The sequence below is a fragment of the Centroberyx affinis genome, unplaced genomic scaffold (assembly GCF_046629955.1).
Source record: "Centroberyx affinis isolate AG114_WGS23_722 - 3 ecotype Tasmania unplaced genomic scaffold, CSIRO-AGI_Caff_v1 ptg004607l_1, whole genome shotgun sequence".
Classification (NCBI taxonomy): domain Eukaryota; kingdom Metazoa; phylum Chordata; class Actinopteri; order Beryciformes; family Berycidae; genus Centroberyx; species Centroberyx affinis.
The window spans coordinates 20,545-33,820 of NW_027282219.1; the positions used below are offsets into that span (position 1 = coordinate 20,545).

Below are 13,276 nucleotides of genomic sequence, written 5' to 3' on the forward strand. Positions count from 1 at the left end.
AGTTTACTTTTTAAGTCTTTTATCTTGTGGATCTCTTGTCTGTACTTTTGCACTTTTTAATTGTAAATTTTTTACCTTTGTTGTACTTTTTATTATTCTGTAAAGCACTATGAATTGCCTCAGTGTAAAAGAGAGCAAGGAAAAGAAATGAGAACTGAGGGTAGTACAGACTTTTGTTGTCTTACTTCAAGATAAGACTAGGCTATATTAAAGCAGGCAGGAGATGAGGATATGGGAAAGGGGGATATGGAAAGGTTGATGTGAGGAACTCCTTGACGAGATGAGTTTTCACCGTAATGACGGAAGATGGCAGGCGACTCTGCTGACCCGACTCGGGTTGGAAGGTCATTCCACCACCGGGGAGCCGGCGGGGCGGAGGGGAGTCGAGGCCGGGCGGAGCGGCTCCCCGGCTAAACGTCCCGTAGAGGCCGGGCCGCTTGAGAGATACACACCATTACAGTGACATCCAGCCATTAGCCAGCTCAGCTCTTTGCTGCCGGCGCAATATGTGCTGCACTAGTTAGCATTCAGCTGGCGTTAATGGGGTAATTCCCATTCAGCTGGTATAGCAGCCTTATGAGCTATATGCCACATCTATAGTCAGCTAGCGTAGCGGCCATGCAATAATTTCTCCACTCACTCCCACATTAAATGACACTCAATCTTTGCCAAGTACGCTCCCCCACTCCCCCATTTTCCTCTCCCCACTAAATCACATCTCGCTGTCTCTATTACGCACCTCAGCCCCTCTCTAAATCACTTTCCCCTCCACCGTCTTTCTCTCCTCTCCTTGCACCTGATCGTGCTCTTCTCTTCTCTTCTCTTCTCTTCTCTTCTCTTCTGTCGAAAAAAAACACTTTTCTACCTTTATTTTCCATGGCAGGTTGAGGCTGAGCTTGTGTTTGACGAAGAAAATAGCATGGGCTGTGGAGAATCGAAAACGTTATTTTGCTGTTGGGATGAAATAACTCAGACTGGAGGCTATTGAACACAACCAAAAGTCACTTCCAGACTATGGCGACACACACACACACACACACACACACACACCTAATGTGGAGGGGAACACACAAAATCCGTATTCATTTCTATCGTCCTATCCTTCCCAAACCTAGTATCAGTTTTGCAGTTTCCTTCCCTGTCTTGTTGTATATTCACTCTATTAATCGCATGTTTATCGATGTAAAATTGTGATCCAATTAATAACTCATTGATACAAGTGAAATGTTCTCCTCTAGAGGTGGGGAGACCGATTCTTTTTACTAATTCGATTCTTTGGGGGTGTTGGACGGTAGTGAATCGATTCAGGATCGGTTCATTTGATTCACTTCACAATCTTCACGGCCACCAGAGTGTTTTGTCACTTGAAAGCGATCTGTTGTTTGCTCTGAACCCATCGTCTATCGGTCTGACGACGATTAGACTCTGGGGGTGACGGCCAATATTTCGGGGTTTCCGGTGTAGCCAGCGGACATCCGGGCCAAGACTTCCTCTTCCGTGCGCCGGTCATTGTTTACAGTCCAATTAGCAACTTGAAGATTGGTTTGCTTGTAACGCCGGCAATCTAGGAATTTGCTGCTGCCTTCAAGTGCGTCTCGTAAGCTCCTGCTTTCGAGTTCGGAAGAGATAAATACGACTTGTCACGCATTCAAGTGCTTTAGAAATCGGAAATCATAACAAAATGGAGCCCATAACAAAAGTAGCTTTTTGGTGGCTGATGTTTTACTTCAAGAATCAAGCAACACAGAGCTACTGAAGTGGAGAAAACTCATGTCAGCTTTGTAACTGATGTCTTATTTTTGTTAAAAACAAAAATGCATGACAGCTAAAAGTTTGAAAATAGAAACACTCAGCAATACTAATTATTTATGGGATGCCAAACAGTAAGATATAGTGTTAAATGAATCTACATCATTGTTACCATCAGTTATTGATATGCTTACATGCTCTCTGCCCCTTAAGGCCCATTCATATTTAGAAGGATTTTATTTGTATTTATTTAGTCTTTATTTTACCAGGAAGTCCCACTGAGATTCAAAATCTCTTTTCCAACGGAGACCTGGCCAAGAAATGGCAGCAGGGGGTTACACAATAAAACATACAATGCAGTAGAAAATACAAAAATAGCAAAATATGTACTACTGTGTAATATGAGGATAACTATAAAGATAACTAGAAACTATATTGATATGATATTGCTCAATCATTCACACAGTAATGATACAGTTCCTCAGCAAACAGAGCATCACTGTAATGAGCTTCCAAATGCTCCGCCCCCTTCTTTCTTAGAACTTTAATTTGATTGGTTGAAAATGTTTTACAGTTGTCTCTGCATCCAAAAATTCGCTCTGAGATGGAACCAAAATCTGAGTTATAGTTATAATTTTGCATGTTTTTTTATAATTATTGTTGTACAGGGGAACACAGATCTAAATATGTTTATACAGTAGTTACAGTTATCTTTATATTTATCCTTCTAGATGTGAACGGACATTTAAACGTCACATCTTGGAAACTCGGGTCCAACTTCTTTCCCATTCACTTTGTTGGCTCGTTCATGTATGTGCGCTCAACTCATAATTACGGTGTTTCTGAGAGCACCTGAAGGCAGCAAGGCGGTGAGCTCATTACACTCACTATAAGTCTCTCTGGATGAGAGCGTCAGCTAAATGCCAACAATGTAAATATAAGTAGATTTACTTCACAGGCATTCTGCTCTGCACTGCCTGCTGGTCTGTCTGTCTGTCTGTCTGTCTGTCTGACTGTCTGTCTGTCTGTCTGACTGTCTGTCTAGCTGCCTCCCTGTCTGTCCACTCGTATGTTTGTCTCTCTCTCTACATCTGTCTCTCTGTCCACTGATGTCTCTCTGCCTGTCTATCTGCCTGTCAGTGAGTATGCTTTCTTAACACTGCCTGCCTGTCTGTCTGTGTTGTTCCGTCTGTCTGTCTGTCTGTCTGCCTGACTTTGTGTCTCTCTGCTTGTCTAGCTGTCTATTTACCTATCTGTCTGTCTGCCTGTCTCTCTCTCTCTCTGTCTGTCTGTCTGTCTGAACTCACCATGCTCATCCATCCTCCTAATCCCCTCCTCAACTATTCATCCCCCCTCCTCCTCCTCCTCCTCCTCCTCCTCCTCCTCCACCTCCTCCTCCTTCTTCCCCACTTAACGTTTTGGGTTTTCAACTGCTGTGGAGAGAAAGCCCATTTAGACTGTGTGTGTGTGTGTGTGTGTGTGTGTGTGTGTGTGTGTGTGTGTGTGGAATGGCCCTTCTGCGTCCATTTTGGGAGGCGAGGTGCGTCAGAGCGTGAAGGCTAGCTGTCGGTCCGAATTACATTCAGTTGTTGGGCACTCTGTGTGTGAGTGAGTGTGTATCTGTGTGTGTGTGTGTGTGTGTGTGTGTGAGTGTGTATCTGTGTGTGTGTGTGTGTGTGTGTGTGTAGGAACAGAGTCCTAGTAGGACAGTGACATGTTGCTTTACTGCGCCAAAACTAAATAAAATAATCTTGTTTTCAAATCCTTCCTTTCATATCTATCTATCTATCTATCCTGCTTCAACCTTAAAATCTTAAAATATAACTTTTTTTCTCTGCTCCAAAGCTATATGAACAACACACCACCACACGCATGTGCACTCCCACACACACACACACACACACACACACACACACACACACACACACACACACGCACACACACACACACACCTCTTATCTCTAGCTCTCTGGCTCATCAGTTCTCTATGCCTCGCACGAGATGTATATTTAACCAACCACTTCCTATTCTCGTGTTTCACCCTGACTAACACTCACACACACACACACACACACACACACACACACACACACACACACACACTCACACGCGGGTGCAGGAGGCTGGGCATAAAGGCTACTGGAGGTCATGTCAGAGGAGAGGAACTGAGAAACAGGAAGAGATCTGAGGCACAAGGATGGCAGCAAAGTCTGTCTGGTGTGTGTGTGTATGTGTGTGTGTGTGTGTGTGTGTGTGTGGAGGGACAGGTTTCTAGTCAATGTAACATACATGTAGCATACTTTGGAGAGAGAGAGAGAGAGATGGGGGATAGAGAAAGAGACAGATGAAGAAAGCATGTAATTCAGTTCGGTGCCTCACACTTTACGGACGTGAAAACAGAGAAGCTGCCAAAGCATCATCACAGAGGACCGACATGTTTACATTCCAGTGTGTGTTTCGGTGTGTCTCTCTGTGGCTTTCGGTGCTTCAGCAGAGGAGGATATGGGTCGCTGTGCATTGACCTCCCAATCCCAGACAGGCACCGGGCATCAGCACAACATTCACAGTTACAGGTATTTACCCAGGGTGACTTGCAACGAGTGCAACAGTAGAATATTAAGCTTGAACCCCTAGATCGGTCATTCTCAACTTTTTCAAATCAAGGACCCCTAATTTAGTCCACATTAGGGACACAGACCCCCATTTGATGAGATTTTGTCTCTCAGACCCAAATCTGAGAATATTTTTATTGTCGGATATGATTTTCTCCAGAATACCATGACTATCTGTGTTGTAGGTATAGAGATAACAGTGAAAATAGTCTTTTCTTCTAGTAAATGTTTCTTCTTGTAAATTAAATAATGGTGAAGTTTAACAATTCATCAGTTTGCTGGGGACCCCCTGGAACCCCCTCAAGGACCCCTGGTGGTCCCCGGACCCCACGTTGAGAACCACCGCCCTAGATTATCAATACACAAGCAAGAGCAACAGTCTCAGCTGGACTCAGGCCGGCTGGTGGCGTCGCCTGCGACTCAGCTTGTCATCTTGTTGGTTTTAGAACATAAGGCACGTCACCTGCTTCAACAGCCAATCAGCTCGTAGCGAAGTCAGCTGTAAGGCACGTCACCCGTTTCGACAGCCAATCAGCTCGTAGCAAAGTCAGCTGGTCACGTGCCGTCAGTCACAAACTGTCAGCTGGTCGAAACGGCAGAGTTTTTGGACGGAGGAAAGAGAGGATCAACTCATCGGTTTGTTTGAGGAACAGCCGAGTCTTAAAATTCACTCAAACAAGATAAACAAACAAACTGCCCTTTGTCACACTGACACAGCAGCTGGGTGTTTGCAGTAAGTGTTTTTTTTACTCTCGTTTCTGTCCTTAGAGACAGTTGAGAGAGACTTAGAGACTGTCCTGTTCTTAGAGTGCAGACTCGTTAAGGATATACTCATCCATCCACTCGTTCAGGCATTCACATATACATACACACACATATACACACAAACACACACACACACACACACATATATATATAAACCTTTTTTGTTCATCCTTTCCCCCCCATTTACGGTTGTTCTTTTTGATTCATGTCTGTTTTTGTCTGTATTGTACTATGTCTGTTTTTATTTTTCTAAGCCCTTTGCCAGTTGTCTATCAAAACAAAACGAGTATTTGTTTTTCTGTTTTGCTTTGTATATTTCAAAAAAAGTTGCCATGCTCAATGAACTACTGATCACCAAAAAAAAATAAAGAGTGCAAAAGTTCACCGCCACAGCACCCAGACAACAGAGATAACAGAAACTACACAGCTATGTGTGTGTGTCATTCCTGTGTGAGACTTTTCACACGAGACGAAGAAGAAGAGAAGAAGAAGAACAGCCAGGAGGGAGGAGAGGTGGAAGAGTCTCGGCGGTCGGCGTGAACGCGGTTCACGTCTGAGTCGAAACGAGAACAGATGAAGTTGAAAGGTGACAGAGTGGAGGAGGAGGAGGAGGAGGAGGCAGGCTGAGTCTGGTTCAGACTGAGGCAGACGGAGCTGCCACAGGCTGCGGTGGCAGCGCTCTCACCAGTCACTTCCTCTGCCTTCTCACGCTATCAGCCTCACTGAACTGTCAGTGTGTGTGTGCGTGTGCGTGTGTGTGTGTGTGTGTGTGTGTGTGTGAGTGAGTGTGTGTGTGAGTGTGCACTATCTTTTCATTTTGAGGCAGTTTTAACAGTTGGTAACAAAGTGGCGCAAAAGATCTATTCAAATGTTTCCAAGTAACCCAAATTGGTAACACTTTACAATAAGGGTCACTAAGTTAAGGGTTAGTTAACAGTTAACTAATGTGTAATTTACTAATGATGTTCATGTTAACTAAGGTATTCATTTATACATTATTTAATAGTGTATAAAGATTATTAAATAATGTATAAATTAATACCTTAGTTAACATGAACACCATTAGTAAATGATTACCAGACACATTAGTTAACTGTTAATTAAGGGTTAACTTAACTTAACTTAGTGACCCTTATTGTAAAGTGTTACCCATAAATTAAACATAAACAAACAATGCTGACAGTCCTCACCCATCAGAGGTGTCAAACCAGTTCAATTATGTATCACTGCCTTTAAATTAATAATCTGCAACATGTACTCTAACGACAAATCATAAAACACAACAGTGGTTCAGCCTATACCGAGATTTTCCACTGTCTGTTCTAAACAGCCCGGTGTCTGGTAGCTCTTTCCTGGGAAAAATTCTCTGCCGCACAGGAAGTGATGCGTTTTACATTTCCCATTTCTTTGGAATAAACAGAAGAAGAAGAACTGGGTAGTTAGCATGAGCAGCGATAGCCACCATGGCTAAACAGAGAGAGTGTAAAGAGAAACTCAAACTGCAGCAACAGAAAATCCAAGCTCTGCACACACTGTTTGATTGACAGGTGATCTGTGGGAAGCGCAGAGCAGAAACACCACAGTGATGAGGCTGAGCAAGATAGAGAGAAAAATAAAATAAATAGATTACAGATTACCATCATAAACAGACCATTTTTCTTTCTTTTTTTAATTCAAACTCAAACTCTAATTCTAACAAATTCAAACTATTTTATAGGACATTTGGAGGCTGCTTTAATCCAAAGAACCTTACAGTAACTATACATATATATTTAGTCTTACAGTAACCCAATGGGAGATGACCTTCAATCTCCTATTAGTGCCATGCAGAGCTACACAGAACAAGTACAATATGTGTGTGTGTGTATGTGTGTGTTTAGTGAGAGAAAGAGAGAATAAGCAGACCCAAACTGAAAAGGTTTATAGTCACAGTGCTTTAAAACATCCTGTTAATGGAATAGATAGATACAGTATGAAGATGGGACGTCCTCATCCATCAACATCCTCAACTCTGATGACCTCTAGTGGCTGTTAGTGAGTACTGCAACAAGAGAGGAGAGGAGAGGAGGGGAGAGGAGAGGAGAGGAGGAGAGATGAGGATAGGAGGAGAGCAGAGGAGAGGAGAGGAGGAGAGGAGAGATGAGGATAGGAGGAGAGGAGAGTAGAGGAGAAGAGAGGAAGAGAGAGGAGAGGTGAGGTGAGGATAAGAGGAGAGGAGAGATGAGGAGAGGAGAAGAGGAGAGATGAGGAGAGGAGAGCAGAGGTGAGGTGAGGATAAGAGGAGAGATGAGGATAGGAGGAGAGGAGAAGAGAGGAGAGATGAGGAGGGGAGAGGTAAGGATAGGAGGAGAGAGGAGGAGGTGAGGTGAGGATAAGAGGAGAGAGGAGAGGAGAAAAAGAGAGAGGAGAGGTGAGGTGAGGATAAGAGGAGAGAGGAGAGGAGAGAAAGAGAGAGGAGAGGTGAGGTGAGGATAAGAGGAGAGAGGAGAGGAGAGGTGAGGAGGAGAGAGGAGGAGAGAGGAGAGGAGGAGAGCATTAAGGTGGGTAAAGATAACAGATAAGATGAAAATGCATTGATCCCTTGATGAAACTGGGTCATTGAATAATAGCGGGATACACCAGTGAAGAAAAGGAAACATTGAATATAAGAACAAAAACATACAATAAGTAATAAAAACAAAACTAAAAAATAGAACATAAACAATTATAGGATTATACAAACATATGCAGCTGTCATATGTTTTACTAACAGGTGTTACAAACAGTCTTGATTGCTTCTATATATACTGAAGTTACAATACACTGAATGCACAAAATATTAGACACACTTACTCTTTATGGATATGAAAATGTTGCAGATTATTACTTTAAGAGTGACTGGCAGCATAGTGAGCTAACAAAGGTATTCAGAAGAGAATCATGGCACACATGCAAATGGACATTCATACACACACACACACACACACACACAAACCGTGACCATGAGGAGTCTTGAGCCTTCTGGCCAGCTGGATGGTATCATACACACACACACACACACACACACACATAATTACCAGACTGGGCAGTGTAATAATAACTCAGCAAGGAGGAAAAGGCAGCCATCTTGAATTTCCCTTTCTATTTCTGTCCCTGGCGTTCCCTGGTTCACTGACACGCTTATTTATTTTAGCAGTAGCTCTCCTGATGAGTCAAAACTGATCATCTGCCTCTTTCTCTTGTATTAATACGACTTTATTGCACTGCTGTGAAAAAATATGTTTTGAGTCTGAGTCAAACTCAACTCTCAACTGAGTCAAAGTATTCCTGATTAGATGAGTCAGCTATAACAGCAACAGACTGTACTTACTGAAAAGTCATTCATTTAGGGTTTTCTGTTTAATGCTAATACTGATACTGATGCTAATAGTAGAACTAATATTCATATGTTTAATAACAAAAAAGTTACACGTTAAAAGCAGTGTGGTGGGAATATATGTCATATATGTCTAAATATGTCAATACACAGCAGTGTCACACACTGATGCTCAGTATCACAATTAATTTGACACTTTACTTTTAAACTGTGAAGTTGTATGTTTACTATACAACTATACATACAACTGTGTATTTGTACATAGGCTATACTTGTATGTATAGTTGTGTAAACTGTGTAGTAATAAGCTATGTAGTTTTTTTTTATTTTTAATATTGTTGCAAATTCAGCTTGAATGTGTTTTGTCTACTTTGTCTCGCAGCAATTAGTTTGTGACTGGCAGAAGTGGGAAGTGACATCACAACGAGGCGGCTATTCTCAGCCAATGACATGAGAGCTAATTGACAGTATGAGCCTATGGTGTGAAGGCAGATTTATAGTATGACACCCAAACAGCCACGAATAGCCGGAGGCCGACCCCTGAATACACGCGTGACACACTCTTCTTGTAATGTTAGTACACACACACCCACACACACACACACACACACACACACACACACGCAGACACACACACACACACACACATGCAGACACACACTGGTAAAGTTAGCACACTGAGCTCATCCCTCCAAGAAGCGACGTTGAAGGCTTGTAACCTGAAACGAGCAAGGCCTCACACACACATAGGCTCCGTTCACACCGCAGGCCTTCAGGCTCAATTCTGAATTGCTGCTCCTATCTGATTTTTTTTTTTTTTTTGGGCTGACTGTTCATATCTATTCTGGGATGTAACCCACATCCAATATGAACTGACAGCGATGATGAAAAGACACGTGTGCAGAGTAACAAAAACAAAAGACGTCACATCTGTTTTTGTACCTATAGACTTTTCCCTTCCTGCTGGTTTTGAACACATTTTGGCTGCAGTATTATGGGTGTATGGGCAGAAATATGTGTCACTAAAAACTGAAATTGAATTATTTATATTTGAATTTGAATTGCTCAACTTGAATAATTGCATTAAAAAACTGAATCTGGCTCAAAGGCTTGATATATAAAAGTGTGAATCGAGCCTTTGGTCATGCTTCGACCTGCTGAAAACGGATGAGTTCAGCTCGGAGTATCACGTCCAGAGAACTGAAGAGATCTGGAATATTCGGGCAAAAAAACGTGAAAAGGAGTTCTGTGAATCTGCACTGAATTTGAATTACGAGAACTGAATTTGAATTGTAAGAACTGAATACACTTTCAGAGCAAATTAATTCAATTTCATAATATTACATTCAGTTTCAAGTTTATTGGAATTCAGTTTCAAACTAATAAATTCAATTTCAAATTATGCTACTCAGATTCAGTTTTTCAATGCAATTATTCAAGTTAAACAATACAAATTCAAATTATGTGATTCAAATTCAGTTTTTTAATGCAACTGTTCAAGTTGAGCGATTCAAATTCAAATATAAATAATTCAATTTCAGTTTCTAGTGACACATATTTCTGCCCATAGTCGCATGCCTTGGGATACGATTTTGTACCACATATCATCCATACGGTCCAGTTTGGAGTTGGAAAAATTGCGACTCAACGCAGCTTTTTACTGTTCACACTGAGTAGAAAACATCAGATCTGTGTCACATGTGAGGGGGGAAAATATCAGAATTGGGAAACTTTCAGCTGCACACTGCAAAACACATCCATCTTAAGTCATTTAATCTCATATTCAGTCTTCAAATCTTATTTTACTTAAAACAAGATAAAAAAGTATGGGAATGGGGTGAGATAATTCCACTTGTTTCCACTGCAGCTTCACTTGTTTCAGGAGCTTTCTAGAAATGAGTGTCAGTATCTAGAAACAGATCAGAATAAGGCAGATCACTGCCCTGCTATCAGGAAAATGACACTCGATTCTACAAAATTCTTGAAACGAGTTGATTTGCTTTGGAAACGAGTGAAATTATACAGATTTGTTCACTTGTTTTAAGAAAAAATATGATTTTAGGACTCAATAATAGACTAAATGACTTGTTAAGATGGAGAGTTTTTGCAGTGCAGTGTGAACATGGCCTACTAGACATACACACACACACACACACACACACACACACAAAGACAAACAGGATATGACCATGAGCTGTCTTTAGCCTTTTGACGAGTTGCATGGCATTCCTGCCCCTTTGGCCCGCTGATACACACACACACACACACACACACACACACACACACACACACACACTGACAAACACATACAGCTCAGCAGTGAGCTCATAGGGTGTAAATAGTCTGGTGGGAGGGGCAGAGGGGGGCAGCTGGGGTATATAAAGCAGAGAGATCCCACTTAACACTCCAAACTACCTGGTGGGAGACGAGCTACAAGGCAGAAGAATTCTTCATCTTCACTGCAGCCAAAAGAAAATCTGAGCGAGGGAGAAACAAAGAGACCAGAAGAAACAACACCGGTCCCAAGAGAAGAGGTTCTCTCTCTCACCAACTCCTTTTTTTCCAGGACTTTCTTCCAGCCGCAGCTTGTATTTTTTTTCGACATGATGTCCCAGCGCCCGGCCTTGACCAGCCTGTTCGGCGACGACCCTTTCTTCAGCCAGGAGCGCCTGCTGTGGCCCCTGCATCACGAGGCCCTCTCCTCCCTGCAGCAAGACTTCTTCAGCAGGAGGACCAAGTTGGCCGACAGCCTCCTGAAGGAGCTCCAAGATGGGCCCCACCTGCTTGACCTTCGCCAGGGGGCCCTCCTTCGCTCACCTTTTGCTAGGTATGCAACTGTGTACCTCAGTGCTGAATACACCTAGGGCTAATAGACTGTGTATCGTCACTGTCCTGCACAAAACTCCAATACTTTAGTTTTTAGAAACTGATAGATTTTACTCTAGTTTTCTGAGATATTTCATAATCCATTGTCCGAGGTTTATGAAACTTTTTCAACACTTGGGAGATGACAATGTGTCTCCCAGGTGTCTACTGAGGCAAAAAAAAGAGACATTTGTTTGCAGCAGGACAGATAAATCATGTAACAGAGGGCTGTCAATGCATGGAGAACGGTTACCATTGGTTACGAGGGACATGCCATCAAGTTGGAGGAGTGACCACAAAATTGTAATGAGGTTGCAGCGTTATCACGTCTTGCTCACTTATCTTTCTTCCTCTTCTGATAGTATAACTTGAACTTAGAAATTAGGCTTCATCTTTGTTTTGTCAGGAAGTGGTGATGACGTTACGATCCCTGCCTTTGTTGTCGTGCCTCTAAGATGGCGGCGTGTCACTCATAACCATCAGTACCCACTCTCCATGAATCTCCCTTGACAGCCCTCCGCTATTCTGTGAACGCGGAGCGACTGATGAAGCCGATCCTGATCCAGATTCTGCTTGTTCCCTCAGGCTGAGCGACGGCGAAGAGCAACAGGGAGAGGGTCCCAGCACGGAGCTGCGCCAGGAGCCCCAGCAGGGCACCAAAGGCAGCGGCGACCTCCTGGTGACCCTAGACGTTCGCGGTTACGCCCCCGATGACATCACCGTCAAACTGGAGGGGCGGAGACTGGCGGTGGTGGCTATGAAACAGGCTGGAGCGGAAGCGTCCCAGTCTTCCTCTTCTTCCTCTTGCTCCTCCGCCGCCTCCTCTTCCTTCTCCTCCTCGGCCTCCTCTCAGATGGGATTTGTCCAGAGGATCGATCTGCCCGCCCACCTGGACCTGTCCGGCCTATCCTGTTCCCTTATGGATGATGGACAGCTTCGCATCGATGCCCCCGCGGCCAAACAGCCAATCAGTGAAGAGCGCCAGGTTCCTATTCGGTTCAGGAGCTCCCTGGAATTCCCCATTACCAAGGACGAGACAGAGGAGGAACACAAAGACTAACACACACACACACACACACACACGTATATATGAATATACACACTCTCACGCACGCACTTTTGAAGACTGTCTATAGTTATGTTTGGTTTTTTTTGTTTGTTTTTTTTAAGTTTGCTAATGAAGAGGAAGGACATTTACATGCACACACACACACACACACACACACACACACACACACACACACACACACACACTCTTACAATTCCACTCATAGACTGTCTGTCTGTAATGAGTAAAGATTAACATTATCAACCAAAGGGATTATTTATGGAATAATAATTTGTAATTTGTATCAACAGTTGTAATAAAATAAAGTGTTTGAAAACTGATATCAGTACAATGGTGCTTTGCAGGGTTATCAGGTAAAAAATAAAGAAAGGAATAACAAAGACGCATTGCAAAGGTCATATAGATGAACAAACCAGTTAATAGATACATAAACACATGTATTAAGAGCAACATGTTGGTACAGAAATGTTGATATCAACCCATGTGGTGAGAAGTAATATTTTGTCCTACCTACAACACAGGAATGTGTTAAAAAGGGCATATGGACTGATCTGACCATATGGTGGCGCCAACGACCAACTGAAATAGACGACTGCTGAAAGAGACAGAGAGAGAGAGAGAGAGAGAGAGAAGATTCCTAAATGCTAGTGTTACATTTAACTCCCCTCTGGTGTCTAAATTAGTAACTTTAAAAGGTCCCTCTGACATTTGGTTTCCCGGGGGGAGGTATTTGTTGGCGCACCGGAGCAGGTAGCAAACAAAAGCAGCAGTTTAATGTTTTATGAGTTCTGCCCTGAGGGTGTCACGACACAAAAGAGCAGGAATAGGAGAGTGTAGGAGAGAAGAAGAGAAAACAGGAAG

General features: G+C 42.9%; 1 protein-coding gene across 1 annotated transcript; it reads left to right on the forward strand.

Moving 5' to 3' along the window:
* The first annotated feature begins 10,924 nt into the window (after nt 1–10,924).
* hspb9 (heat shock protein, alpha-crystallin-related, 9) lies at nt 10,925–12,581 on the forward strand. Its single transcript, XM_071544585.1, has 2 exons — nt 10,925–11,318; nt 11,963–12,581. Exons 1-2 carry the CDS (start codon nt 11,085–11,087, stop codon nt 12,404–12,406), a joined length of 678 nt encoding a protein of 225 aa, XP_071400686.1. The 5' UTR covers nt 10,925–11,084; the 3' UTR covers nt 12,407–12,581.
* The last annotated feature ends 695 nt before the right edge of the window (nt 12,582–13,276 follow it).